This window comes from Somniosus microcephalus, chromosome 21, assembly GCF_052327205.1.
Source record: "Somniosus microcephalus isolate GS21.2 chromosome 21, FLI_Smic_1.0, whole genome shotgun sequence".
NCBI classification, from domain to species: Eukaryota; Metazoa; Chordata; class Chondrichthyes; order Squaliformes; family Somniosidae; genus Somniosus; species Somniosus microcephalus.
In genome coordinates, this window is record NC_141007.1 from 56,643,560 (window position 1) to 56,669,226 (window position 25,667).

A 25,667-nucleotide genomic window follows, 5' to 3' on the forward strand; every position below is an offset into this window, starting at 1 on the left:
ATCATTTTTGTTTCCATCTTGCCCACCACTGAGATCACCTAGGTCAAAGTCACCAACTGTGATTTGAAACTGCTGTGCATCATCCTCCGCAACATCTCATTCCTGTTTCATGTGACTCCTTCATGTCATTGCCTATTCATGGTTTAATTTTTATCCATCCAAATATAGCCAACACCTCTCTGCAATCGCTTCTTATCATGTGGCCACATAGTCACCTCTGGTCTGCCCAAGGTTCCATCCTTGGCCCTCTTACTTTTGCCAACGTTATCTTTTGAGTGTGGATTCTGCTTCCATTTATATGCTGACTGCATCTAGCTTTTTCTCTTTGCTATCACTCTTGCTTCCACAACTAATGTTGTGCTGTTGACTTCCTGTCCAACATACAAGTCATGGAGAAGCCAGAACTTTCTGTAGCACAACATTGGTAAGAGAGAAACCATCAAATTTGGCTCCTGTCAAAAACTTTGGTGCCTTAACCTCCAATTCCATCTACCTTCCTTGCTGCTTGATTAAGCCAAACCTGATATGGCACTGAAGTGTGCACTGTTAGACCCCGAGCATAAAACCCCACATCTGGTCAACTGCAAGACAACCTATTTCCACCTCTAACCCTAACTTTACCCCACCCAACACCACTGAAACCCTCAATCACCCCTTAGTCACCTCTGGAACCGAGGATGACTGGCTTCCACACTAAAAATGAGTTTTCAGGCGGCTGATGAGTCCAATGCGGGACTTACAGTCTCTGTCACAGATGGTGGTTGAAGGGGCGGGTGGGTGGGGTGCTTGGGTTGACGTGCACTCCTTCCGCTGTTTGCGCTTGGCTTCCGCTTGCTCCCGGCTAAGAGACTCGAGCTGTTCAGCGCCTTCCCGGATGCTTCTCCTCCACTTTGTGTGGTTTTGGGCCAGGGATTCCCAGGTGTCGGTGGGTATGTTGCACTTTTTCCAAGGAGGCTTTGAGGGTGTCCTTGAAGTGTCTTGGTGAGTAAGTGCTGCTTGATAGCACTGTTGATGACAACTTCCATCACTTTGCTGATGATTGAGAGTAGACTGATGGGGCGGTAATTGGCCGGATTGGATTTGTCTTGCTTTTTGTGGACAGGACATACCTGGGCAGTTTTCCACATTGTCGGATGGATGCCAGTGTTGTAGCTGTACTGGAACAGCTTGGCTAGAGGCGTGGCTAGTTTTGGAGCACAAGTCTTCACGATAGCCGGGATGTTGTCAGGGCCCATAGCCTTTGCTGTATCCAGTGCGCTCAGCCGTTTCTTGATATCATGTGCTGTGAATCGAATTGGCTGAAGACTGGCTTCTGTGATGGTGGGGCCCTCAGGAGTAGGCTGATATGGATCATCCACTTGGCACTTCTGGCTGAAGATGGTTGCAAAAAGCCTTGTCTTTTGCACTCCCGTGCTGGGCTCCACCATCATTGAGCATGGGGATATTCATTGAGCCTCCTCCTCCCGTTAGTTGTTTAATGGTCCATCACCATTTGACTCGGTGGTAGTACTCTCGACTCTAGGAAGGTTGTGGGTTCAAGCCCCACTAGAAAGAAAGACTTGCATTTATATAGAGACTTTCACGACCACTGGACGTCTCAAAGTGCTTTACAGCCAATTAAGTGCTCTTGGAGTGTAATCACTGTTGTAATGTAGGAAACTACAGAGACTTGCGCACATAATCTAGGCTGGCATCCAATTTTCTCCCTAATACTTTCTTGGGTGCATGGCTCCTTTAAGAGGCTGCGCAGCCCATTCACAGTTTCGCGCATGAAAGTTATCATTGAAAAAAACGCTCCTGGCCACGCAGTTTATAGCGAACGTTGCTAACACTTCAGTGCTGTACTGAGAGAGCGGGGCACTGTCGGAAGTGCCATCTTTCCGGTCAGACGTTAAACCAAGGCTCCGTCTTTTTTCTTAGGACATAAAAGATCGCATGGCGTTATTCGAAGAGGAGGAGAGTTCTTCTGGCGTCCTGGCCAACATTTATCCCTCAACCAACACTTAAAACAGATGATCTGGTCATTTATTTCATCACTGTTTGTGGGACCTTGCAAATTAGTTGACATGCTTTCTACATTACAACAGTGACTACATTTCAAAAGTATTTAATTAGTTGTAAAGCACTTTTGGATGCCATGAGGTTGTGAAAAGCGCTATATAAATGCAAGTTCTTAATTTATATAGTGCCTTTCACAACTTCAGGATGTCCTAAAGCCCTTTTTAGCTATTGAATCAGTTTTGAAGTGTAGTCACTGTTTTGTAAGCAAGTAGAGCAGCCAATTTCAGTACAGCAAAGTCCCAAAAACAACAACTGACCATTTAATCTTTTTTTGGTGGAGATGATTGCGGGTTAAATGTTGGCCAGGAGAACACCTACTTTTTGAATCGTGCCATAAGATCTTTTATGTCCATCTAAGCAGGCAGCTGTAGCCTTAGGTTAACTTCTCATCTGAAAGACGGCATCTGACACTGCAACGGTAAGTGCAATTTGCTGTAAGTGCAAGTAATTTCTGTTTTATATGCAATGCAGTAAAGGCAGAATGATTTTTGTTACGTGTTTTTTGATTAAATAAACTCATAACATTGTTTTGTATTGATTTTAAACTAATCTTAAGGAAGCTCTTGGGAAAATACACATTTGACATTTTCTATCTCGGAAGCTAACTGGTGCTCTAACTTATCAATAGAGGTACTGTAGCAGTTTTTCTTGATCTGCCAGATACTCCAAAAAGGTAAAAGTTCTGGGCTGTGGACTTCACTAAACAGTTTCTCTGTCCTCCTCAACCAACTGTAAAGGCCTTTACCATTTTCCTTAAAATAACAATTCTGAGTTGTCTTTTAATACAAAATATTAATATTTGCTATTTCTAGCCACCATGACCCTTCACTTTCACCACAGACGAAACTCTTATCCATGCTTTCACCATCTCCAGACTCAACTTCTCAAATGGTCTCCCAAGCTCCACCTTCTACAAACACAAACTTGTTTAAAGGAAATGTCTGCATCCTGCCATTCTCTGTTACAATTATCAATCGCCTCAATCCTTGCCAACCTAGTCTGGCTTCATATCCCCCCAATGCATTCTCTACAAAGTCTCACCCCATCTTGCATCTTTGACCTCTTCCACCCTTCAGTCCCATTTTGAACCCTTCACCCCTGACATCCTGTCCACCCTTCTCTTTGTTACGCCATTAGTGGCAGGACATTGACCTGTCCCAGCCCTGCTGTCCAGAACTCCCTCCCTCAAACCCTCCATTTAATTTCCTGTTTCCCTACCTCTAGCTCCTTTTTAAAACATATCTATTTTACCATGGCTTCTGTTACCTCTCCTAACTTGTCCATTTATTATTATTGTTTATTCTCATATAAAATGACTTGATATGTTTTGCTATATTAAATGCATTTTATAAATGGACATTTATTGGTTCTTTAGAAACTCCATTAAACTATTGAACACTTGAAATTTGAGTAATACACAAGTTTGTTTTAAAATTAATTTTATTGGAAAATTAACACTTTCTGAAGCAAATCTTAAACTTTTTAAACAAACGACTGTAAGTTACAGGGGTTGAACAAATTGAAGGTTAGCAAGCACAGATATGAGTTACAGTGAGCAAAACTTTAACATAAAAAAACAATTTTGCTTGAACCTACTTTGTTCGTATTTCAAAAACTACAGATTACTTCAATCTGTTGTAGTTTTGAAACGTCAGCAGTTTTGTTGAGAGATGTACTTTTAGATAACCTAGTTGCATCATTCAGTTTGTTGATTACCTGTATTTGTTCAATCCTAATAACTTGCATCACAAATCACATGCGTCTGAGTTTAACATCATATCACACCTGAATATTTTATTCAGTCACTTTGATATATAGACAAGCCATATGAAATACCTTGTGCAGTAAGTATACAATTCGGATTATAAACCGCTGTATCAAAAGTGGAGTGCAAGAGGTGTTGAACAATAAGTAAGACTAACAGCACACATTCTATCTGATTTTCCTTCTCAAGTGATGCTGTGATGTTAACCATTTCACCTGCTACTGCTCAAATAGAGACCAGGAGTCATTTGCATGGCTGCAAATTGCTATTTATTGGGAATATGAATAGGTCTTTGATTTTTGACATTTTCTCCATATTTTCTGCCTGACTGCTTTATTCACTAGAGTAGGAAAGTCTGTGCCATAAATTTCTCAATATTCAGTCACCCCACAGCAGGTGACTTTGTAGGGTACCAGATCAACTAAATAAGTTATTTTCTCCTTCCAACAAAGGGCCCAATCATCAGCCCAGAAGCCTGTGAGAAGTAGAGCCATATTTTTATTGTAAAACTGGGGTTATTCATATTAGGTGTATATTGTGGGACCAAGAATGTGGAACTTAAAATGTACACCAAAAAAGTGTGTTTTAAGTCTCTGGTTCCCTGTCATGTGAAATTCAGTGTAATCTTCAACTGTTTTTTCCCCCCTCACTGACATTTTAATTTCAATCAGGAACTTGCTTAAAGTGTAGGTGCTTTGTTTTTCTACAGCTCCCTGAGCTTGAATTAAGTCACCAGCTGATCACTATTTTTGAATTAAATTGCTGGTGAATGGAGCACATTGGCTGAAAGACCAGTAAAAGAAATGAAACCTTTGGAGTTTACAGTGTCTAATATGTCATATTGCACTTATTAATTTTGCGCTAATTCTTTCCATGGAACTAGCACCAATGTTCCCTGTAAGCTGCGCTTTGTTCTGCACGGCCTGTTTCTTTCAAAGCGTGGTCCCTTTAAATTTATGTGCACACACAGTATCCAATGTAAAAGCTTGTGAGCAGCCTGCGCGGGACCTTGCAGATTACTGCACGGCTGAACACATGCGCAGCTTAGAGAAAACACTGATTAGCACCATATATCACAAAAATGGCATGAAATTAACCCATTGTGCATCATATAGTTCTGGAACTCAAATGCAGAGCAATGTGGTTAGTGAGAAAATAGTGCTGTACCTCCTGTGCTACTGAGCAGTTCCTTTCCTACTAAAGCCATTTTTCCATAATGCAGTACATGGTCAAATTTTCAATTTTAGTTTGTACAAAGCTTTTGTAGATGACTTGGAAAACACAGATGAAAGGTTAAGCAGAACAAACATTACTTGAATACCAAATAATAGTATTTCTTCAAGAAAACCCATATTATAGATTAGTTTAATAACTGCAGTGAAAATAAATGGAGTAACATGATCTAATTACTTGTATATAGATACTGGAAATATTTCATGTGCTTTGGCTGAAACTATAAGGAGGTATCAGAGGCCAGTGTAAACTGAAATTGGCAATTATACATGAGCTGGGTTGGACTAAATCCAAATACATACTGTACTGGCACGAAAAAATTTCCCAGGACACCTTATCCCTTCTTACCCCTGATGGCCTAACTAAAAAGTTTATGTAGCATTTTGATTCACTGATCTATGATGAGCAAAAGCAAATGCCATAATTGGCTCAAAGTGTAAACTAATTAGGATTAAAGAATTCAAATCTAGTTCAACTGAACCAGAGGTAAAGAAAGTCTGGAGTAACTATTTTACCCAGAATACTGCCACATCTTAAGAAAAATGACGTACTTGTATGAAAGTTAGTTTTGCCTTTTTTTAAAAAACGTTTTATTGCTGAAACAGGGACCCTCAAGTTGGGTCTTATCCTTGCTCGTGTGTCGTCACCTACTGGGAACATTCTCATGTATCCTGGAGCAGCAAGGACCACAACTTTAAAGCTGCTCCTCCAGAAACCATATTACAGAATGAGAAAAATAACAGACTTTGTGTTGTGTGTCTGGAGCAGCTCTCGAGTCAGTATGAAATCAAGGCCCCCGTTATTTTTATAGAGCAACTCTTGGATGCATGGGGGACACACTAGTCAATGACAACACAATGTGGCAGAGCAGGAAGGGAGCCCCCAATCTGGGATCTTATATATCGTATACATCTTCTATAAAATGAGTAGTTTCAGTATTCCCCCCCGACACCCCCCCCCCATCATGTATGCTTGCTACTTGAGGACATTAATATGTGAAGTACTTATTGCTTTAGTTAATTGCATTGCTAACACTAGTCATTTGGAAGCGTAATAGGTTATTGGACATAAAGGTCTAAATGTCCAGAAATTTAGGAGAGTAGAGGGCGATTAGTCCATTTGGAATTCTATCTTTCCAGCTACAGTACCTCTTTCCAAATACTATTATCAATGAGCAAATAACATTTCTAACTATATTTCCGACTTTGATCACCTAATTTTGTGATCATGTTTATTTTAGCATCTTACAATTAGTTTGTAGGATAAACTCAAGTAAATGGGGGAAAACAGACATGGGAGATCACTTGCATGACCCCCCTTTTCTGTCCCATATTTAAAGGGGTGCTTCCTGTATATTGTATGAACAATTATGTTTTCCATTATCCATATACCAAAGTTATTTGGAAAGAGTTGTTCATACCACATCGAGCTTGATACTGTTGCATTTGGTATTAACGATTTAAAAGATGTTTCAATTGCTCCCTGTAGGCATTGCTGCTTCCTGTCTTAACATTTGTAATGTTCCATCTGTGTCAACTTCACTGTTGTGGTTCCCAGAAGATTGCCCCATTGCTGGAAGTTAATCATCCAGAACACCAATAGATAAATTGATGGAGTTGGGCTCAATCTTGATGCAAATGGTCAACACAAGCCTACTGGGCTCTTTTGTGACCAGGCTAAATCCTGGCTGGCCGTTCAAGCCCCCTCCACCAAGTTTGTACCTATGTAAATGGGACTCAGTTAATATCATTTGACGCTGAGCTCCGGTGCACTTGTAGCTACACTGAGTTTATTATTCCAGAGCAGAACATTTGACAAGCTGATACTGACTTTATGATGCCAAAAGTTTCAACCTTTTTTGTCTACTAATCATCAAGTTAAGTGTACGGCACTGTGGCTGATTCCTCTTGCACACTATCTTACAATGCTCTATTCTCAGATGAGATAGAGGGTAATTTTGCGGTTGCTTAGCATTGATGTGAACCACTTTCAATTCAATTCAAATCGCTTTATTGGCATGATAAGGTACATCTTATGTTGCCAAAGCATCGAAAAACATTTATGGTTGAACACATAAACGCAGATCTATTGCTCGGGGGTCGCGTAACTATTTAGCACTTACTGTACTGACTGAGCAACCTACCTCAGAAGTGATTCAAGGTAAAGAACATTTGGCTTTTTCTTGCCAAACATAGTGTGCTATGCATTATGAATGGGAAGGGTGTATTAGAATTTACATTATTTTGGCGGTCTGTTGCAGGGTTTTCATCATACCAAGAAGGCTAACTCTCTTGCAAGGAAACTGCTGCATTTTAAATCCCATTAGTATGTAGATGATGGGGTGTATTTTATTCTCTGAATAGAAGTATTTCCAGAGTAAGCACCATTCTGTCCCTTTCAGAAGGTTAAATAGCACATGGTAAACAAAAAAGTGCAATCATTAGCAATCTGAATGGTTTAACTTTTTCTTGAAACAGCTGACAATGTCAAAGGCCCCTACGTGTAGTGCAGGAAGGGAAGGATATGTGATTGACAGTTGAATTTCAGACATTTAAAAAGCTGAACGTGCGTAATTCCCATTCTTTAAATCTGGCTCACCCTCATGATATGGAAGATATGCCTTTTTAAATTGAGAAGCCAAGACCCACAATGCTAACACCACAATATTGAAAAAAGTAACAGAAAAGATGTGGTAAAGCAGGAAGCTTTAAAAGCATGAAGATTGCAGGAGGGATTAAAGAGCTGTGGCAGCTGACAGTTTTTAAATCTTAGAAAAGAATGAATTAGGAGATTATGCAATGGGTCTTGTTTTTTTTTGAGTCGGGATGGAGGGAGGATGAAGTGCATGTAGGGTCCAGTAGTTAGAGCTCAAAATACATTTTTTAAAAACCTCGAGCATTTAGTATTGATAATTGAAAAAGACAGTGAAGTTGGATTGGCAGGAGGAAGCTTGAGTACAATCTCTCAAGTGTCAAGGACTTTTTGTATCCAGTCCAGGAGCGTGAGGAGTGCTGGAAGAATGTCCCCGATATGGTGGGAGTATTCAAGTTTATGATATAATGTTGTTTTCTAGAGAGCTAATAGTTGTTTAGGGGGAAGTGTTTGGTGCAAAAGAGGAAACTATTTGAAGAATGAAGAGTCTACAGTTGGCAGTTTACTTTTATGTAGTAATTTCAAATCTCTGTAAAGCTCAGGAGCTTAGAATGTTTTTTGTATAATCTAGGGTGGTAAAGTGATACTTTACCCAATCCACATCAACTTCATAATTGCATACAAGTTTACATCCTCTAACCTCTGCTGTGAATCCCCATACATCCTCCAGGATTCTTTGGGGCATAGATTATTTTTCCACAATCATTAATGCTGGTTTCAAATGACTACCTCTGTTAAATTGAGTTGCCTTTTTTTCCCCTCACTGAAGTAAAATGCCTCATTATTGCATAGTCGTCCATCCTGTGGTCTGAATAAAGAAGGAGCAGTAGATACAGGTAAGTTGAAGTGACTCAAATTCTTGGAACTCAAAGACACTCTATATTTTGGAAAAGAACATTCAGCGGCTTGAACTATTACGCCAATACATCAAATGTTTTTGCACATCATCCTATTTAAAAGAATACATTTACATAAGGACAAAAAGTACAGACATATTATGTACTAATTTACCCAAAGAGACTGCAAAGCCCGTGAACTGAAAATTTTGCTATACATGATTGCTCCCATTCATTTCAATAGCATTCTGGATACAAATGTGTTCGAACTTGCACCAAGTCCCATTCACCCATCATCCCTGAGCTTGCTGACCTACATTGGCTCCCGGTGAAGCAATGCCTCAATTAAAACATTTTCATTTTTTTCACATCCCTCCATGATCTCGCCCCTCCCTATCTCTGTAATCTCCTCCAGCCCCACAACCCTCCAAGATTCTGCCCTCTTGAGCATCCCCAATTTTAATAACTCCACCATTGGTGGCCGTGCCTTCAGCTGCCAAGGCCCTAAGTTCTGGAATTCCCTCCCTAAACCCCTCTGCCTCTCTACGTCGCTTTCCTCCTTTAGGATGCTCCTTAAAACCTACCTTTGGTCATCTGCCCTAATATCGCCTTGTGTGGCTCGGTGTCAAATTTTGTTTGATAACGCTCCTGTGAAGTGCGTTGGGATGTTTTACAACATTAAAGGTGCTATAGAAATACAAGTTGTTGTTGCAATCTGAACTAGCTTGAATTCTTTCCATATATTTCATTGTGTTCTTGATTTTTATTTTTGTAATTTTTCTGGGCATTTTTAGTTCACCTGAACTTTAGCCTTTTTTCATTAAATAACAAACGTGAAAAATTTGCTTCTTGCATTATTCCTTTACAAAACTAGTAGCCAATTTTGTTGATGGTTTGAGAATAGGGAAAGTTTGAGATTAAATAAGGCCAAGTTGGCAGGATAGGTAAGGGATACCCTTAAAAGGGAACATGCATTCCGTTGTGGCGGTGTACTGTTTCTTCATGCAGTGTTTTGAAATTGATCCTGTAAACTTTCTGGTTTCTTCAGGTCTGTTTCTAGAAAATCTTCAGGCACATCCTGGGCAATTTTAAGATCTTGCTGTAATTCCTGTTGCTCATCAGTCTCCAGATGCTGTATCCTCTGACAGAAGGCTTTTTTAGCTGGCTGAACTAATGCTAGAAAAAATGCACCCAAGCTCATACCAATACCACAAAAGAAGAAAGCAGATCCATAATTCTGACCTGTAATATCCACAAGCCAACCTGAAAAGAAAAAAAAGTCAATCTAACTTTCAACTTTTACATTTATAATACTTTTTCAGTAGTTGGGAGGACATTTAAGAAGTGGTAGCCTAAATATTATGTCACATTAGCATTGAATAGTAAATTTGGTGCTCAAACCCCTTTACATTTGTTTTGGGAAACACACCTCAATCATGTAAAGCTTCCTCAAAATATATTAAATTGCAACTCCAGGTTGAAATCCAGGGCTTTCTGTTATGAAGGCAGATTCTGGTGAAAATTTGATAAAGATTGAGTATTTAATTTCATTACAGATTTTGGCATATTCAATAAATTGTCTTGTAAACAAATGAAAAGCTTCATAAATTAAGAGGGTCTGGGCGGCACAGTATGCAGAACTACTGGTAGGAGGGTTTGAATTCAGTTTCTATAGATGGAACAGAAGTTTTGGTTGAAGCTAGTATGTTAAATCTACTGTGAAAATGAGCATTAGTCTACAATCTATATATAAATCATATACTACAGTGGCAAGCTTAAATGTTTATAGATATATTGGGAAATGAGTGCTTTGGAGGTAGAAGCTTATTTCAATAGTTATTAGATACAGCTAATCCATTTGCTAATACTGTAAGTAATTAATTTGATGATCGTGCATAACCTCTCCAAAAAAGTTCTGTGACTTAGAAGAAGCCCTCGGTTTGCAATGCTTGATTGATGGGACACAAATTGGAAACTAAGGCTCAGGGTCATTGCTATATTACTGTTACCTGTGATGTTGGGCTCTCTGCCCAGGGAAAATTGCTACCTGGCATCCAAATGCTGGTTACAATTATAATGTTTAAAGAGCCAGTAGGATAGTTAGCTTAGTTAACATTCAAAATATTAAAAATTAACTCTTGAAAAGTTCCCAGCCGGTTCATTGGCTCACCTGGCAACCCCTCGAACTTTGTTATTCACCAATTGCAGTTATCTGCAGCTAAAGTAATGGTTTCACACAGCTTATCTGAATGTTATTCTGGTGACTTAACTGAGTTGCACTATACAGTTTGCAGAGTGTGCATTATAACAGGACTAAGAATTTGCATTTGACAGATATTTCATATTGGTAGTTCAAACTTTAAAATAAGATGACACTAGAACTGTAAACTTGCTTGCTCAATACGTACTTACATATTTTGTTGATTTCCTTGCAGAATATTAGCTTTTTTTTTGCGCAGCGTATATTCTACTTTATAAGAATTTCTAACCATTCTGCCCTTCTGGAGCAGTTGCATAAGTGTTCCGCAGGGGTCAGTGCTGGGTCCCCAACTCTTCACAATCTATATTAACGATTTGGAGGAGGGGACCGAGTGTAACATATCAAAGTTTGCAGATGATACAAAGATGGGAGGGAAAGTAGTGAGTGAGGAGGACATAAAAAACCTGCAAAGTGACATAGACAGGCTAAGTAAGTGGGCAGAGATTTGGCAGATGGAATACAATACTGGAAAGTGTGAGGTTATGCACTTTGGCAGGAAAAATCATAGAGCAAGTTATCTTAATGGCAAGAAACTGGAAAGTACTGTAGTACAAAGGGATCTGGGGGTCCTGGTGCACGAAACTCAAAAAGTTAGTATGCAGGTGCAGCAATTGATCAAGAAGGCCAATGGAATGTTGGCTTTTATTGCTAGGGGGATAGAGTATAAAAACAGGGAGGTATTGCTGCAGTTATACAAGGTATTGGTGAGACCGCACCTGGAATACTGCATACAGTTTTGGTGTCCATACTTAAGAAAAGACATACTTGCTCTCGAATCAGTACAAAGAAGGTTCACTCGGTTAATCCCGGGGATGAGGGGGTGGTCATATGAGGAGAGGTTGAGTAGATTGGGACTCTACTCATTGGAGTTCAGAAGAATGAGAGGCGATCTTATTGAAACATAAAAGATTGTGAAGGGGCTTGATTGGGTGGACGCGGTGAGGATGTTCCCAATGATGGGTGAAACTAGAACTAGGGGGCATAATCTTAAAATAAGGGGCTGCTCTTTCAAAACTGAGATGAGGAGAAACTTCTTCACTCAGAGGGTGGTAGGTTTGTGGAATTTGCTGCCCCAGAAAGCTGTGGAAGCTACATCATTAAATAAATTTAAAACAGAAATAGATAGTTTCCTAGAAGTAAAGGGAATTAAGGGTTACGGGGAGCGGGCAGGAAATTGGACATGAGTCTAGGTTCGGAATGGTCATGGCCCTGTGGGTAGTGGAGCGGGCCCAGGGGCCGTGTAGCCTGGTTCTGTTCCTACTTCTTGTGTTCTAATTCTGTTAGATTTCAGGAGATGGTTTTATTCCTGTTCCTGGTTGGGGTGGAGATCGCCTTTACAGAAGGTAAGTACTGTAGAAAGTAAGTACTGTAGAAAATATAGGGACAGAGTGATCTCCTGGAAGAGTTTCGATCGCCTAGATGGGTCGGAGAGGAATTTCCCAGATTTTTTCTCCCAAATTGGCCATTGGGTTTTTTATCTGGTTTTTCGCCTCTCCTGGGAGATCACATGGGTTCGGGTGGGATGGAGAGTGATAGAAGATTTGAGGTTAGGATCAGATCAGCCATGATCTTAATGAATGGTGGAGCAGGCTCGAGGGGCCGATTGGCCTACTCCTGCTCCTATTTCTTATGTTCTTAACTACAACTTTTCCCCAGAAGTGTACTATAATGGAGCAATGTTACCTACTGTAATGACGTATCTTTTTTTGGTCAAAGTACATTCTAGTGTAGCCTCATTTCACTTTCACTACAGTTTCTACCCTGCTAGTATGTAAGTTTGAGGCTTGACTCGATGGCGATTGGGGAAAAAAAAATACCTCCAATAGGTGGCCCAGCAAGTCCTGAAAAGCTCTGTATAAAGATGTAGATTCCAACAGCAGATGACATCTTCTCAGCCCCAACCACGTCGTCATCTGCCAACATTGGAATGTGGATACCAGCAACAGTGCCAAGCATGAATCCATACAGCATGCTGCATATAACAAGGCTCCAGAATCCTTTTGTGAATGGAAAACACAACAACACTAGACTCAGTAGGTTCACACAGATCAGTTCAATGTAAATCTTCCGTATAGGCTGCTTGTTCAGGACCCAGCCTGCTGAGAGCCTACCAAACACCTCCATAATTGCCATAGCAGATAGCATGTATGCTGCCCACTCATCAACACCCAAGCTAATGCTGAGGGGAATAACATACAGTTGAGGTGCCACGAATCCCAAAGTGGCAAAAAGTCCAAAAAGTGCGTAAAAGATGAAGCTTTTGTTTTTTAGAACTGAAAAGTCAAGCAACTTTGGTTGATGCTGTGGTTTTGGCTGCCTGTCTGGAAGTATCTGATGATTTTCTTTGTGAATATCATTTGTTGTACACTTCTTAATATGTTCCAAGTGATTACATGAGGTAGAGAATGATTCCACTCCTGAGTCCACAGAGTCTGCAGAGGTGCATGTTTCCTCATTCTCCAGCATATACTTGGTTTCCATGGCCACATCTATTGGTTCTTTCTCTGTTCTTACATTCATTGGTTCTTCCTCTGTTCTTCTGATAACAAGTGGCCGAAGTAGAGCTCCACACACAATGATGTTTAGCTGCAGTGCACCTAAGATTAGGAGACAATTTTTCCACCCAAGATGGGTCTTCAGTAATGTGAAAGCTAAAAGTAGAGAACAAAACATTACAGCATTTTATTATATTTCTTATTCTCTGTGTGCACCTGATTATAGGAACAGAGTAGGCTATGCAGCCCCTCAAACCTGTTCTGTCCTTCCATTAGATCATGACTGATTTGCATCTTAACTCCATTTGTGCACCTTGGTTCCATATCCCTTAGTATCCTTACCGTACAAAAATCTATCAATCTCAGTTTTGAACATTTCAATTGACCTAGCTTCAACAGCTCTTTGGGAGAGAGTTCCAGATTTCCAACAAACAACAACTTGCATTTAAATAGCGCCTTTAACATAGTAAAACGTCCCAAGGCACATCAGAGGAGCGTTATCAGACAGAATTTGACACCGAGCCACATGAGATATTAGGACAAATGACCAAAAGCTTGGTCAAAGAAGTCGGATTTAAGGAGCATCTTAGGAGGAAAGGTCAAGAGGTTTAGGGAGGGAATTCCAGTGCTTTAGGGCTTAGACAGCCGAAGGCACGGCCACCAATGGAGGGCGAAGGAAATCGGGGTTGCACAAGAGGCCCGAATTGGAGGAACACAGTTCTCAGAGGGTAGTAGGGCTGGAGGAGGTTACAGATGGGGTGGAGCAAGGCCATGAGGGATTTGAACACAAGGATGAGAATTTTAAATTTGAAGTGATGCTGGACAAAGAACCAATGTAGGTCAGCGACACAGGAGTGATGGGTAAATGGGACTTGGTGCGAGTCAGGATACGGGCAGATGAGCTGAAGTTTAGAGGGTGGAAGATAAGAGCATTGGAATAGTCAAGTCTGGAAGTAACAAAAGCATGGATGAAGGTTTCAGCAGCAGAGGGACTTTGTGAAGAAATGCTTCCTGACATTACCCTTGAATGGCCTAGCTCTGATTTTAAGGTTATGCCCCCATGTTCTGGATTCCCTCCACCAGAGGAAATAGTTTCCCTCTATCTACCCTATCAAATCCTTTAAATATCTTAAATGAGATCACCCCTTAATCTTCTGAAGGGAATACAAGCTTAGTCTATGTAACCTGTCCTCATAATTAAATCCTTTTAGGTACGGTTATCATTCTGGTGAATATGCACTACACCCCCTCCAACAGCAATATATCCTTTCTGAAGTGCGTGCCCAGAACTGAACACGGTACTCCAGATGCGGTCTGACCAGAGCTTTATATATCTCTGACCTCCACCCCTTTTGTATTCCAGTCCCCTTGAGATAAAGAGAAACATTCCAATAGCCGTTTAATTATTCTTTACCTCTCTACTAGTTTTTAGTGATTTCTGTAAGTTTGCAGCTTCGCACCATGTAACAAATACTCTGATCTATCTTTCTTGGGTCCAAAGTGGATGACCTCACACTTAACTCCATCTGCCACAGATTTACCCATTCACTTAATCTATCAATGTCCCTTTGCAACTTTCTGCTCCAATCTACACTACTTACTTTGCCACCTAACTTCGTGTTGTCAGTAAACTTTGATATATGGCTCTTTATTCCTTCATTAAGTCATTGATAAATATACTGAAAAGCTGAGGCCCCAGTATAGATCCCTGGGGGACACCATTAGTCACATCCTGCCAAATGAAATATATACCCATTATCCCTACTCTCTGTCTCTTCCCTCCTAACTAATTCCCTATCCATGTCAATAGGTTGTCTCCAATTTTTATTTATTCGTTAATGGGATGTGGGTGTCTCTGGCAAGGCCAGCATTTATTGCCCATCCCTAATTTCACTTGAGAAGGTGGTGGTGAACTGCCTTCTTGAACAGCTGCAGTCCGTGTGGTGAAGGTACTCCCACAGTGCTGTTAGGTAGGGAGTTCCAGGATTTTGACCCAGCGACGATGAAGGATCAGCGATATACTTCTAAGTCAGGATGGTGTGTGACTTGGAGAGGAACTTGGAGGTGCTGGTGTTCCCATGCGCCTGCTGCCCTTATCCTTCTAGGTGGACGAGGTCGCGGGTTTGGGAGGTGCTGCCGAAGAAGCCTTGGCGAGTTGCTGCAGCGCATCTTGTAGATTGTACACACTGTAACCACGATACGCCAGTGGTGGAGGGAGTGAATGTTTAAGGTGGTAGATGGGGTGCCAATCAAGTGGGCTGCTTTGTCCTGGATGGTGTCAAGCTTCTTGAGTGTTGTTGGAGCTGCACTCATCCAGGCAAGTGGAGAGTATTCCATCACACTCCTGACTTGTGCCTTGTAGATGGTGGAAAGACTTTGGGGAGTCAGGAAGTGAGCTACTCGCCGCAGGATACCTAGCCTCTGACTTGCTCTTGTTGCCACAGTATTTATGTGGCTGGTCCATTTAAGTTTCTGGTCAATGGTGACCGCCCCCCCCAGAATGTTGATGGGGGATTTGGCGATGGTAATGCCGTTGAATGTCAAGGGGCGGTGGTTAGACACTCGTTTGTTGGAGATAGTCATTGCCTGGCACTTCTGTGGCACGAATGTTACCTGCCACTTATCAGCCCAAGCCTGAATGTCGTCCAGGTCTTGTTGCATGCGGGCATGGACTGCTTCATTATCTGAGGAGTTGTGAAGGGCAGTGAACACTGTGCAGTCATCAGCGAACATCCCCATTTCTGACCTTATGTTGGAGGGAAGGTCATTGATGAAGGAGCTGAAGATGTTTGGGCCTATTCCATGCGCTCTATTTTTGCCAACAGTTTCATGTGTGGAACCTTATTGAATGCCTTCTGGAAGTCTTATGAATAACATCCACGTTAACTACCACGTTAGTGGCCGCCGCAAGAAATTCAACTAGGTTAGTTGGGCATGACTTGCCAGTTACAAATCCATGTTGGCTCTCTCTGATCAGTTCAAATTTATCCAAGTGCTCAGTCACTCTGTCCCTAATGACAGATTCTATAGGTCAAAAGATAGTTGGTCTCTAATTTCCTGGTTTCTCTCCCACCCTTCTTAAATAATGGAGGGACATTGTCAATTTTCCAATCCAAGGGGACAGTTCTTGAATCAAGTGTGTTTTGGAAGATCATGACTAAAGCATCTGCAATTTCCTCATCAGCCTCATTTAATACCTAGTTATATTTGTTGTTACTCTATGGGGAGAGTTTGTCATCTTTATTGTATACACTTGGTATTGACTCCCTGTGTTCAAAATCGCAGGAGAGCAACCGGTATCAGTAAATAATGCATAGTTTCAGATGAATGTAAATCTAATCCAACTAAATCCCAAAGCACTATTTTCATCATATAAAACTTTGAAACACAGCTTGGTAAATGAATCATTCACTTGTTAAAATGTAAAAGTGGTGGTAGTAGCAGTAGTAATAACCTGGCCCAAAAACAATTTACGTCCGTGCAGAAAATACTTCACAGCATGATCCCAGTGTACTTATGAGCCAACAATTATCTGCCTCCTCAACCCACACCAAGAAAAATGGGGTTACTTAATTAGAATTCAGTGGCTGGGCTATAATGTCAGATTTGACACTTACCAGGTGCAAAAATGAAGATAGCGAAACACTCTCCTGTGGAGGCCACAGCCACGACAAGATAGCGATATTTTTCAAAGTATTGGGAGAGGACTGTGACTGTGGGAAGGAAGCTGAGGCAGAAACCTATTCCTGTTTTGGAAGAAAAAACTCGTAACTAAATTTTTGCTTGGTTAATTTATTCATGTAATTGTGAAACGTGGTATTAATATACATTATAATAACAAAATGCATATTAAGTAGTTCTAAGAACTGCTCCCTATTCAAGTCACAGTGCTGAGGATTGCTGTGGTAGCATGCCCAACCTAGTGTGAATATCAGTGGGAAACTTTCCCTTTAAGAAATTCAAGAAAAAGTAGTTAGGTAGTGAAGTAATCTTTCCCCACACTGTTGTATTAAAATAGTGTTGTGGGATATTTTCATTTTGACTACAGCCTACCTCAGTAGGACCAATCGTATTGATTATCACTGCAGACGTCGTTACATGCTAGCTCCTGACTGGCACTAAGGGGATTCCACTGCCTGCACTGGCATAAACTAAAACCATTTCCCTTTCCTTAACTGGGGGTCCAGCCACTGGTAAACCTTGGTAGCAAAGATGCCATAATTGATGGAATTGACATTCCACCAAATTGATTTGGCTACTACACATCATCTGTAGCAAGAAATCGGGTGAAAAATATAAACCAGGTGGCAAAACTGCTGCAGCAGTTGGCAGTGGGAGTCAGGTTGATCTAATGCTGTGTAGCTTCATCAGGATCTACCAGGCATTCCCCAAATGATGTTCACCCTAGCAAACTCAGTGGCAGAGCGGGTCCTCTTCAACTAACACAATTTATAAAAAAAAATTCTTTATTCGTTCATGGGATGTGGGCGTCGCTGGCCAGCATTTTATTGCCCATCCCTAATTGCCCTCGAAGGTGGTGGTGAGCTGCAGTCCGTGTGGTGAAGGTACTCCCAGAGTGCTGTTAGGGAGGGAGTTCCAGGATTTTGACCCAGTGACGATGAAGGAATGATATATTTCTAAGTCAGGATGGTGTGTGACTTGGAGGGGAACTTGGAGGTGCTGGTGTTCCCATGCGCCTGCTGCCCTTGACCTTCTAGGTGTTAGAGGTTGCAGATTTGGGAGGTGCTGTCGAAGAAGCCATGCCAAGTTGCTGCAGTGCATCTTGTAGATGGTACAGACTGCAACCATGGTGCGCCGGTGGTGGAGGGAGTGAATGTTTAGGGTGGTGGATGGGGTGCCAATCAAGCAGGCTGCTTTGTCCTTAATGGTGCCGAGCTTCTTGTGTTGTTGGAGCTGCACTCATCCAACAAAGTCACTCCTGACTTGTGCTTTGAAGATGGTGGAAAGGCTTTGAGGAGTTGGGATGTGAGACACTCGCCACAGAATACCCAACCTCTAACCTGCTTGTAGCCACAGTATTTATGTGGCTGCTCCAGTTAAGTTTCTGGTCAATGGTGACACCCAGGATGATGTTGGTGGGGGATTCGACAATGGTAATGCCGTTGAATGTCAAGGGGCGGTGGTTAGACTCTCTCTCTTGTTTGAGATAGTCATTGCCTCGCACTTGGGTGGTGAGAATGTTAACTTGCCATTTATCTGCCTAAGCCTGAATGTCATCCAGGTCTTGCTGCATGCGGGCACGGACTGCTTCATTATCTGAGGAGTTGCGAATGGAACTGAACACTGCAATCATCAGCGAACATCCCCATTTCTGACCCTATGATGGAGGGAAGGTCATTGATGAAGCAACTGAAGATGGTTGGGCCTAAGACACTTCCCTGAGGAACTCCTGCAGTGATGTCCTGGGGCTGAGATGATTGGCCTCCAACAACCACAACCATCTTCCTTTGTGCTAAGTATGACTCCAGCCAGTGGAGAGGATTCCTTTTGACTTAGGGCTCCTTGATGCTACACTCAGTTAAATGCTGCCTTGATATCAAGGGCAGTCACTCTCACCTCGCCTCTGGAGTTCAGCTCTTTTGTCCATGTTTGGACTAAGGCTGTAATGAGGTCTGGAGCCGAGTGGTCCTGGCAGAAACCGAAACTGAGCATCGGTGAGTATGTGCTGCTTGATAGCACTGTCAACGACAGCTTCCATCACTTTGCTGATGAGTAGCTTCCTCCAGGGACTATGTGTTTGCCAGTGGTCAGCAGAGACCCCACAAAGAAAAAGCTGGGTGCCACTGCACCTCTTGTCACCACTCATCTCCCACTACAGGACAAGACTACATTGTCTAAGTTCATTACTGTTCGTATAATGGGTGAATGGCAGAAACTGGAAAAAAAATACACTGCCCTTTGGCTTTTGAATTTCCTGGCCCCTCTTACTCAGGAGAGGGTGGGGGTAGTTAGAGTTGATTTTTCTCAGAATAATCTCCGAATAGGTAGGCAAGGGACATTGAGGGGGAACAAGGGCTAAGGGTGAAACCACTGAAGTTAAAAAAAGGTAGCTGTTGTTTGAACTTACAAGAAACATGAAGAAACTGTGCCTTTAAGGAAGTAAAAGAAACAAGAATTTCTTTGCCTTGTTGACTGGCACCGTGGAAAATCAAGATATACTGATTCAGCCATAGCATTGAAGAATAGAGTGTATCTAATCTGACAAGTTTTTGAATATAGAATAGAATCATCAGCAAAGACATTGAAAGGTTTGAATGATGAGTGGAAGTTAATGATATGGAGAAGGAACAGAGAGACTACAGAGCCCTAGGGAATTCTTGACTTGCAGCACAGATAATGAAAACTAGGTAGTTTTGAACATTGCTTTGGTAGAAACCTGTAGGATCGTAGTATGTTTAGAAGTGCACCGTACCAGACCTTGGCAAAGGAGATAAATGACACATTAATTATCAAAGATTTCAAAACCAAAGCTCGTAATGTAGGTAAGATCACTAATGTGACAGCCATGTAAGAAATAATGCCAGAAATCACAGATTAAGCCAGAATTTTCAAGATGATGGAAAATTTGAGAATAAACAGCAACTTTCATAGAAAGTATTGACAGCAGGGCAATAGTTTGAAGGATAAGAGGGATTTGCCTGCTTAGAGAAGGAGTGAAATAGAGCAAATTTCCAGGTAGGAAAGATGGATACATTCATGCCAACCTTATCATGCATTGATTTCCTGCGCATCCTATGTTCTGTGAAGTAATGATAATCCACTCAGTGGTGGACGTAGAATGTTTTGGTGTTAATTAGACTGCCGGTGCAACCCCTCCACCTTCACCTGATGGAAACCTGGGTGTCAGAAGCAGGAAATCTTCCCAACACTCCAGGTTACTACAAGGCCGGTACAATCATTGACAATTTAAGCAATGAAAATAATTTAGATTTGTTTGTATTTTTATGTTTAACAATAATAAGTAGCCTTTTGTTAACCCTCATAAGGACCGCAGAAGCAGCTTTGTTTCTTGGCGAGTTTTAAAATACAGTTCATGCATTTGCTGATCTGTAAATGCTAATATTACATGCATTAATGATGACCAATATTACAGAAACAGAATTAGAGGGCAGCACTATGGCATTGCAGTGTCCTCTGCCACAGCTGTGATGGCTTTCAAACTTGTACACTATTTCCCCCCCCCACATAGCAGGAGCAAGATCTGGCATTCCCCATGAGGAGCTTGGTGGGTGGGAGAAATGTGCCACATGGAGGTTAGCAATTCCTCTCTGGGTAGAGTTGATGTCGCTCAGCTCCTACCGGCTGCTTACAAGCTGGAATTGGCAACGGTCTGAGTGTAGGTTGGCTACCAGACAAGGATGCATTTGTGGGAAATGTAAATAATAAGAAAAATAAATGTTAAAGAAACAAAAGTAAAATGAAAAAAATCAGTTAAATGTATAGAATGATGATAGCATTTTCAGTATCTTTCTAGAAGTAGAATATTTGGCATCAAAGTTGCAATCCTTTTTGGAATTGTAATGGTAGAAAATGCATACATTTTGCAACTAAGTCAAGAATATACAGTGCTCCAAAGGTTTGTCTACTCTAACCCTTCAGAACATCTATATGGATTTAACAGTTAGGAATGGCAATTACCTGAGACTACTCCAATGGTCAAGTACATTTCTACAATTGCACGTGCAAATGACGCTGCCATCATTCCCATACTAACCAGCAGTCCACCCAGCATCACTACTGGGCGGTAACCAAAGTGGTTACTTAGCATTGTGGAAAGTGGTGCTGTAAAGAAAGAAAATCAGTGTTAACACAAATATATATAGTACATTCTGCTTAATAATGACTTAATAGTTCAAACTCCCAATTTTCCATCATTATATAGAATGTAAATATGGCTTTAGATTATATATCTGTGTGCATAAACTGATTAACAAGAACTTGTATATTTTTATATAACACGTATAAAATGTCCCAATGCACTTCACATGAGCATTATCAACCAAAATTTGACACCGAGCCACATGAGATACTGGGTCAAAGAGAGAGGTCTTAAGCGTTTTAAAGTAGGAAAGAGAGGTAGAGAGGCAATGAGACTTGGGGCTTTGGCAGCTAAAGGCATGGCCGCCAATGGTGGAGCGATTAAAACTGGGGTGCTTAAGAGTGCAGAAAAGAGGAGCTCAGATATCTGAGGGTTGTGGGGCTGGAGGAGATTACAGAGATAGGGAGGGGCGAAGCCATGGAAGGATTTGAGAACAAGGATGAGAATTTTAAAAATCGAGGCATTGCTGAACTGGGAGCTAATGTAGGTCAGCGAGCATAGGGATGATGGGTGAACGGGACTTAGTGCGAGTTAGGACACGGGCAGCAGAGTTTTGGATTACCTCAAGTTATGGAAGGTAGAACGTGGGAGGTCAGGCAGGAGTGAGTTGGAATAGTCAAGTCTAGAAGTAACCAGGCACAGATGAGTGTTTCAGCAGCAGATGAGCTGAAGTGGGGCGGAGTCGAGCGATGGAAATAGGTGGTCTTGGTGATGGCGCGGATATGTGGTCGGAAGCTCATCTCGGGGTTAAATATGACAAAGGTTGCAAGGACACCAGTATTAATGTCCTGAAGTTTATTACATTTTGTATGTCCCTGCCCAATTATTTGTATGAACCTTCCTTGTACTCGGTGTTGTCTGTGACAATAGCATGGTGTGATACTGGCAGGTATTGTGATGCAAGCACCTTTCCTGCACAGTTACTTTGGAAGTGCTATGTTGCAAATAAGAAAGACCTAACCAAAAATGAAAAGTACAAGCCATTAAAAAGGAAACTAGTCACAGGAATGAAGTGCATGAGAATTCAGCGGTTCTCAGTCACAAGTTCCAAGATTCACAAGCAACAGCAGTAAGTAAATAAAAAATGAAAATGGGTGTTGGAGAAAATATAGAAGCCATACAGGAAAAAAAAGAGCAGACTATAATGGGGAAATGCACTCCATGGAAGTCACTAGAATTTCAATAAAGCACATTCATATTATGTTCATTTGAACTGGAAAAACACCCAGCAGTATAATTAGATTACAAGTTTTGTCTTACCAAACTTGTGTTTGGAGTGAGCACTTTAAGCTGTATAACACTAGGGTAATGTACTGACGGTTACAGGTCTCACTAGTGGATTGGGAGTGCTGAGAGCAACTAGAGATGAATTACAAGTATTACACTAAAAGTGTGTTGGTACAACACTAAAGCATTGTTTCAAGTACAATTAGTGTAATGGTATAAATATGCCTAGTGGTAACACTGATATTGTTTTGCAAGGGCTTGAGTTGCTTCAATAATTGGATTGCTTACAGTGTAAGGCACAGTACAGTACAAAAGATGGCAATGGAAAAGGATGTGGACAGATTAAGTTGCAGACTTAGTCTAAGATCATATTTCATGAAGGGTAGAAAGATTAGTATTCCAATATAACTGGATTATTTTATCTACCAATCCCTGTTACTGTATATACAAGTCACATGTCTGGCAGTTTAAAAAAGAACACTAAAATAAAAACCAGAAAAGTCACATTAAAATGTTTAAAAAAAAATAAGCATGCTTCCATTGTCACGGTACCAGCCATAGTAGTGAAAGAATGGCTACTTTTCCTAATTAGATCAGAAAAGACAATGCCACAACCATGTGACAGAGACTGACTGACACACTGATCTGCATCGCCATCCTAAGATCAACTGCAACTTCAGAGCATCTTGATGTATTATCTGAAAATGTAAAACTATGTACAAAATGGACTTGCCTATAAAAATAATTGGAGGAAGAGTACCATCAGTACACACAGTTTAATTGCTGAATTGCCTGCATTCAATAAAAGTCTTGGTTAAAAGGCCCTCAGCCACCATTAAGACCCATTTCAAGAAAGCTGTGTTCACTGTCAGCAGTAGGGACTAACTTGTAGGCACATCTGTGGAGCAGAAATTGTTGCAGACACTAAACCTATCCCATTTCCAGTTAATCTGACCTATAATATTTAAAGAATATTTTAGGATGGATGAAGATCTGCCTTGTTTTGATGATCTGAGTGATCATTAAGTTTTCCAACAAAATCATTAAAACTAAAAAGAAACCGAGAAACACTAGAATAATTTTAATTCCTTACCTAGGTTGCATGATAGCAACACATGGCATAATGAAGTGGTGAAATGCAGATTCCATTCACCCACTCTGCTGAGTTACTGATCTCATGTCATTGTGGGAAGTGGCCAAGTGCTTCCCCACATGGTTGGAATACACACAATGAAATACAGTGCTGTAGTTACTTGTAAAGATTAAAGGCTACTAGTTTGCATGGTATAGTTCTGTTTGTGGTTGTACAGCAAAACAAGTTTTATTAGTACACAGTACTATAACATTTGTTCTACTTTTGCTTCATTTATATGCATTATATTTAATTGACATTCATCAAAAACTATGTAAAGCTGTAAGGGCACAATGTGAAATCAGTTAGGGGAGTCTCAACTTGGTTGCTAGTTTGTCTTGTCATAGAACAAACTGTTAACTGGCAAATTTGGCAATCTCACTCGGGTGACAAGGATGATGGCTGTAAGAAAAGGAAATGTGTACAGTTGCACTGGAGCTGCTTATCCAAGACTAGGGTTAAAGCAAATTGATGAGAAACAGCAGAAGATTTCTTGCAAGTGCTGATGCTTGGGTCCAGAAATTCAGGCATGCCTATTTTTAAGCGCAGTTGGTCCAAGGAACAATCCCATGCTTAACTGGTGAGGCCCATGGCGCACTGAAGGCAGCTTGCAGGATTGAAGATTGGGCCAATGCCAGCAGCAGCCCAAGGTAAGTAATGTAGGAGGGTTACCGGAAAGGGAAGGAAGCAGTGGTCGGCGCTCTTGCTCCTCCCAGCTCCACATTCAAGTAAGCATTTTAAAATCCTACCTTGGTGGCGGCCTAACAGGTGGTCCCTTTGTGGATGCCCGCTGCCTGAGAGCAAACCAATTATGCAGCTGGGGCCTCAAACGGGCAAGCGCTTTGCATGTGGAACTAAAATGTCTAACACCAGTTTCCTGCGCGCCATATTGGAAGCTAAGGAGGCCGTTAAGCACCCAAAAAACCAGGCGCTGCGTGGCTGAAAAAGGTACCGTGTGGCCGAATTCCTGAGTCTGTGTCTCCAAGAGAAAGTGGTCTTTCTCTATCATGGGCATTGCTCACCTTGATAAATTGCCCACCCACCCAAAATATATTTAAAAAAATTAGTACTATAGAAAGTGTACCTTAAATAGTGCATGTGTCTAGTCTTGTGTAAGATGTAGATATATAGAAAACCTGCACTGTAATGAATGCGCACATTGCCAAATAGTACTGCAGTGCAATGAACTGTACAAATGTACAATAACGAACCATTAAGCTTCTGATGATGGTTAATCAGAAACAGTAAATACCTGTTCTAAAAAAAATTCCATTTGCACTCACTGCATATCATTTTTTTTCCCATTACAAATTCCTAGTCTGGAATTTCCTCCGTGGTTGCAACCCAAAAATAAGCCCATTCCACCATGTCGAGTTACACTCAAATTTCCTGCAAATCTCATAATACACCCAAAGGTAAAATTGGGTGTAAATAAGCATAAACAATTGGGGCCCAAAGAAAGCGCCACATATTTCTTCTACACATATTAAACTTAAAGTTTCAACTCATTTAACTATTAGGCACGGCATGTTTAACAACCTGCAATTGGTGAAGTTTTACAATTTTTAACGTGACTTATACTGATGCCATAAAAATGCATTTAAAGAAACAGCAAATACATTGCACTTCCCAGTGAAGATAAATGTTTTAAAAATATTCAATTACAATAAAACTTTTAGAAAAATGGCTCTTTCCTGCTGCGCCTGAAAATCTAGTCGTAATCTAGAGGATTGCTGAGCAAGCGCATTTGCAGGAAACTCACGTACAATGCTCCGGAACTTGGGGCCTGGTCATTATGGGCAGAGATGCATTTGGGCAGAGGGATCGATTTAGTCAGCGTATTTGATTTATGGCCCGATTGTATGTCTATACGGGCGCAAATACGCAACATATTCCTACTGTCGGTTTTTATAATGAAAAATGCCTTTGTAAGTCACACCCCCACCAGTCACGGTGCTGTAGCTCCTTTGTTTAGTGTCTCTGAGCTCCTCGGTCTATACTACAGAGAAACTCCTATGCCCACATCTCTGTTTTCCCAGATTGCTGCAAATTTTGCTATTTAAATATACAAATAATCGTATCAAATAAATTATATAAAAATTAGGACAGAATATATAACTAACATTTCATCTGTGCGCCCTGGCCCGGATATTTCCCACCCTCTAA

At 41.1% G+C, this 25,667-nt stretch overlaps 2 protein-coding genes across 13 annotated transcripts in view; one reads left to right on the plus strand and one right to left on the minus strand.

Annotated features, from left to right (window-relative positions):
• Positions 1–25,667, plus strand: part of LOC147102833 (archaemetzincin-2) — a 133,510-nt gene that overhangs the window by 37,458 nt on the left and 70,385 nt on the right. The window lies entirely within an intron of this gene.
• Positions 3,484–25,667, minus strand: part of LOC147102834 (monocarboxylate transporter 7-like) — a 39,041-nt gene continuing 16,857 nt past the window's right edge. For 11 of the 12 annotated variants that reach the window (XM_085963689.1, XM_085963688.1, XM_085963692.1 and 8 more), the window contains 4 exons: positions 20,962–21,105; positions 16,920–17,048; positions 12,625–13,458; positions 3,484–9,810 (listed from right to left, as the gene is read on the minus strand). In XM_085963689.1, coding sequence (XP_085819815.1) covers positions 9,548–9,810; positions 12,625–13,458; positions 16,920–17,048; positions 20,962–21,105 — 1,370 coding nt within the window. In that variant the 3' untranslated portion in view covers positions 3,484–9,547. The remainder of the gene's footprint in view (positions 9,811–12,624; positions 13,459–16,919; positions 17,049–20,961; positions 21,106–25,667) is intronic. The other variant, XM_085963690.1, reaches the window with a different exon arrangement.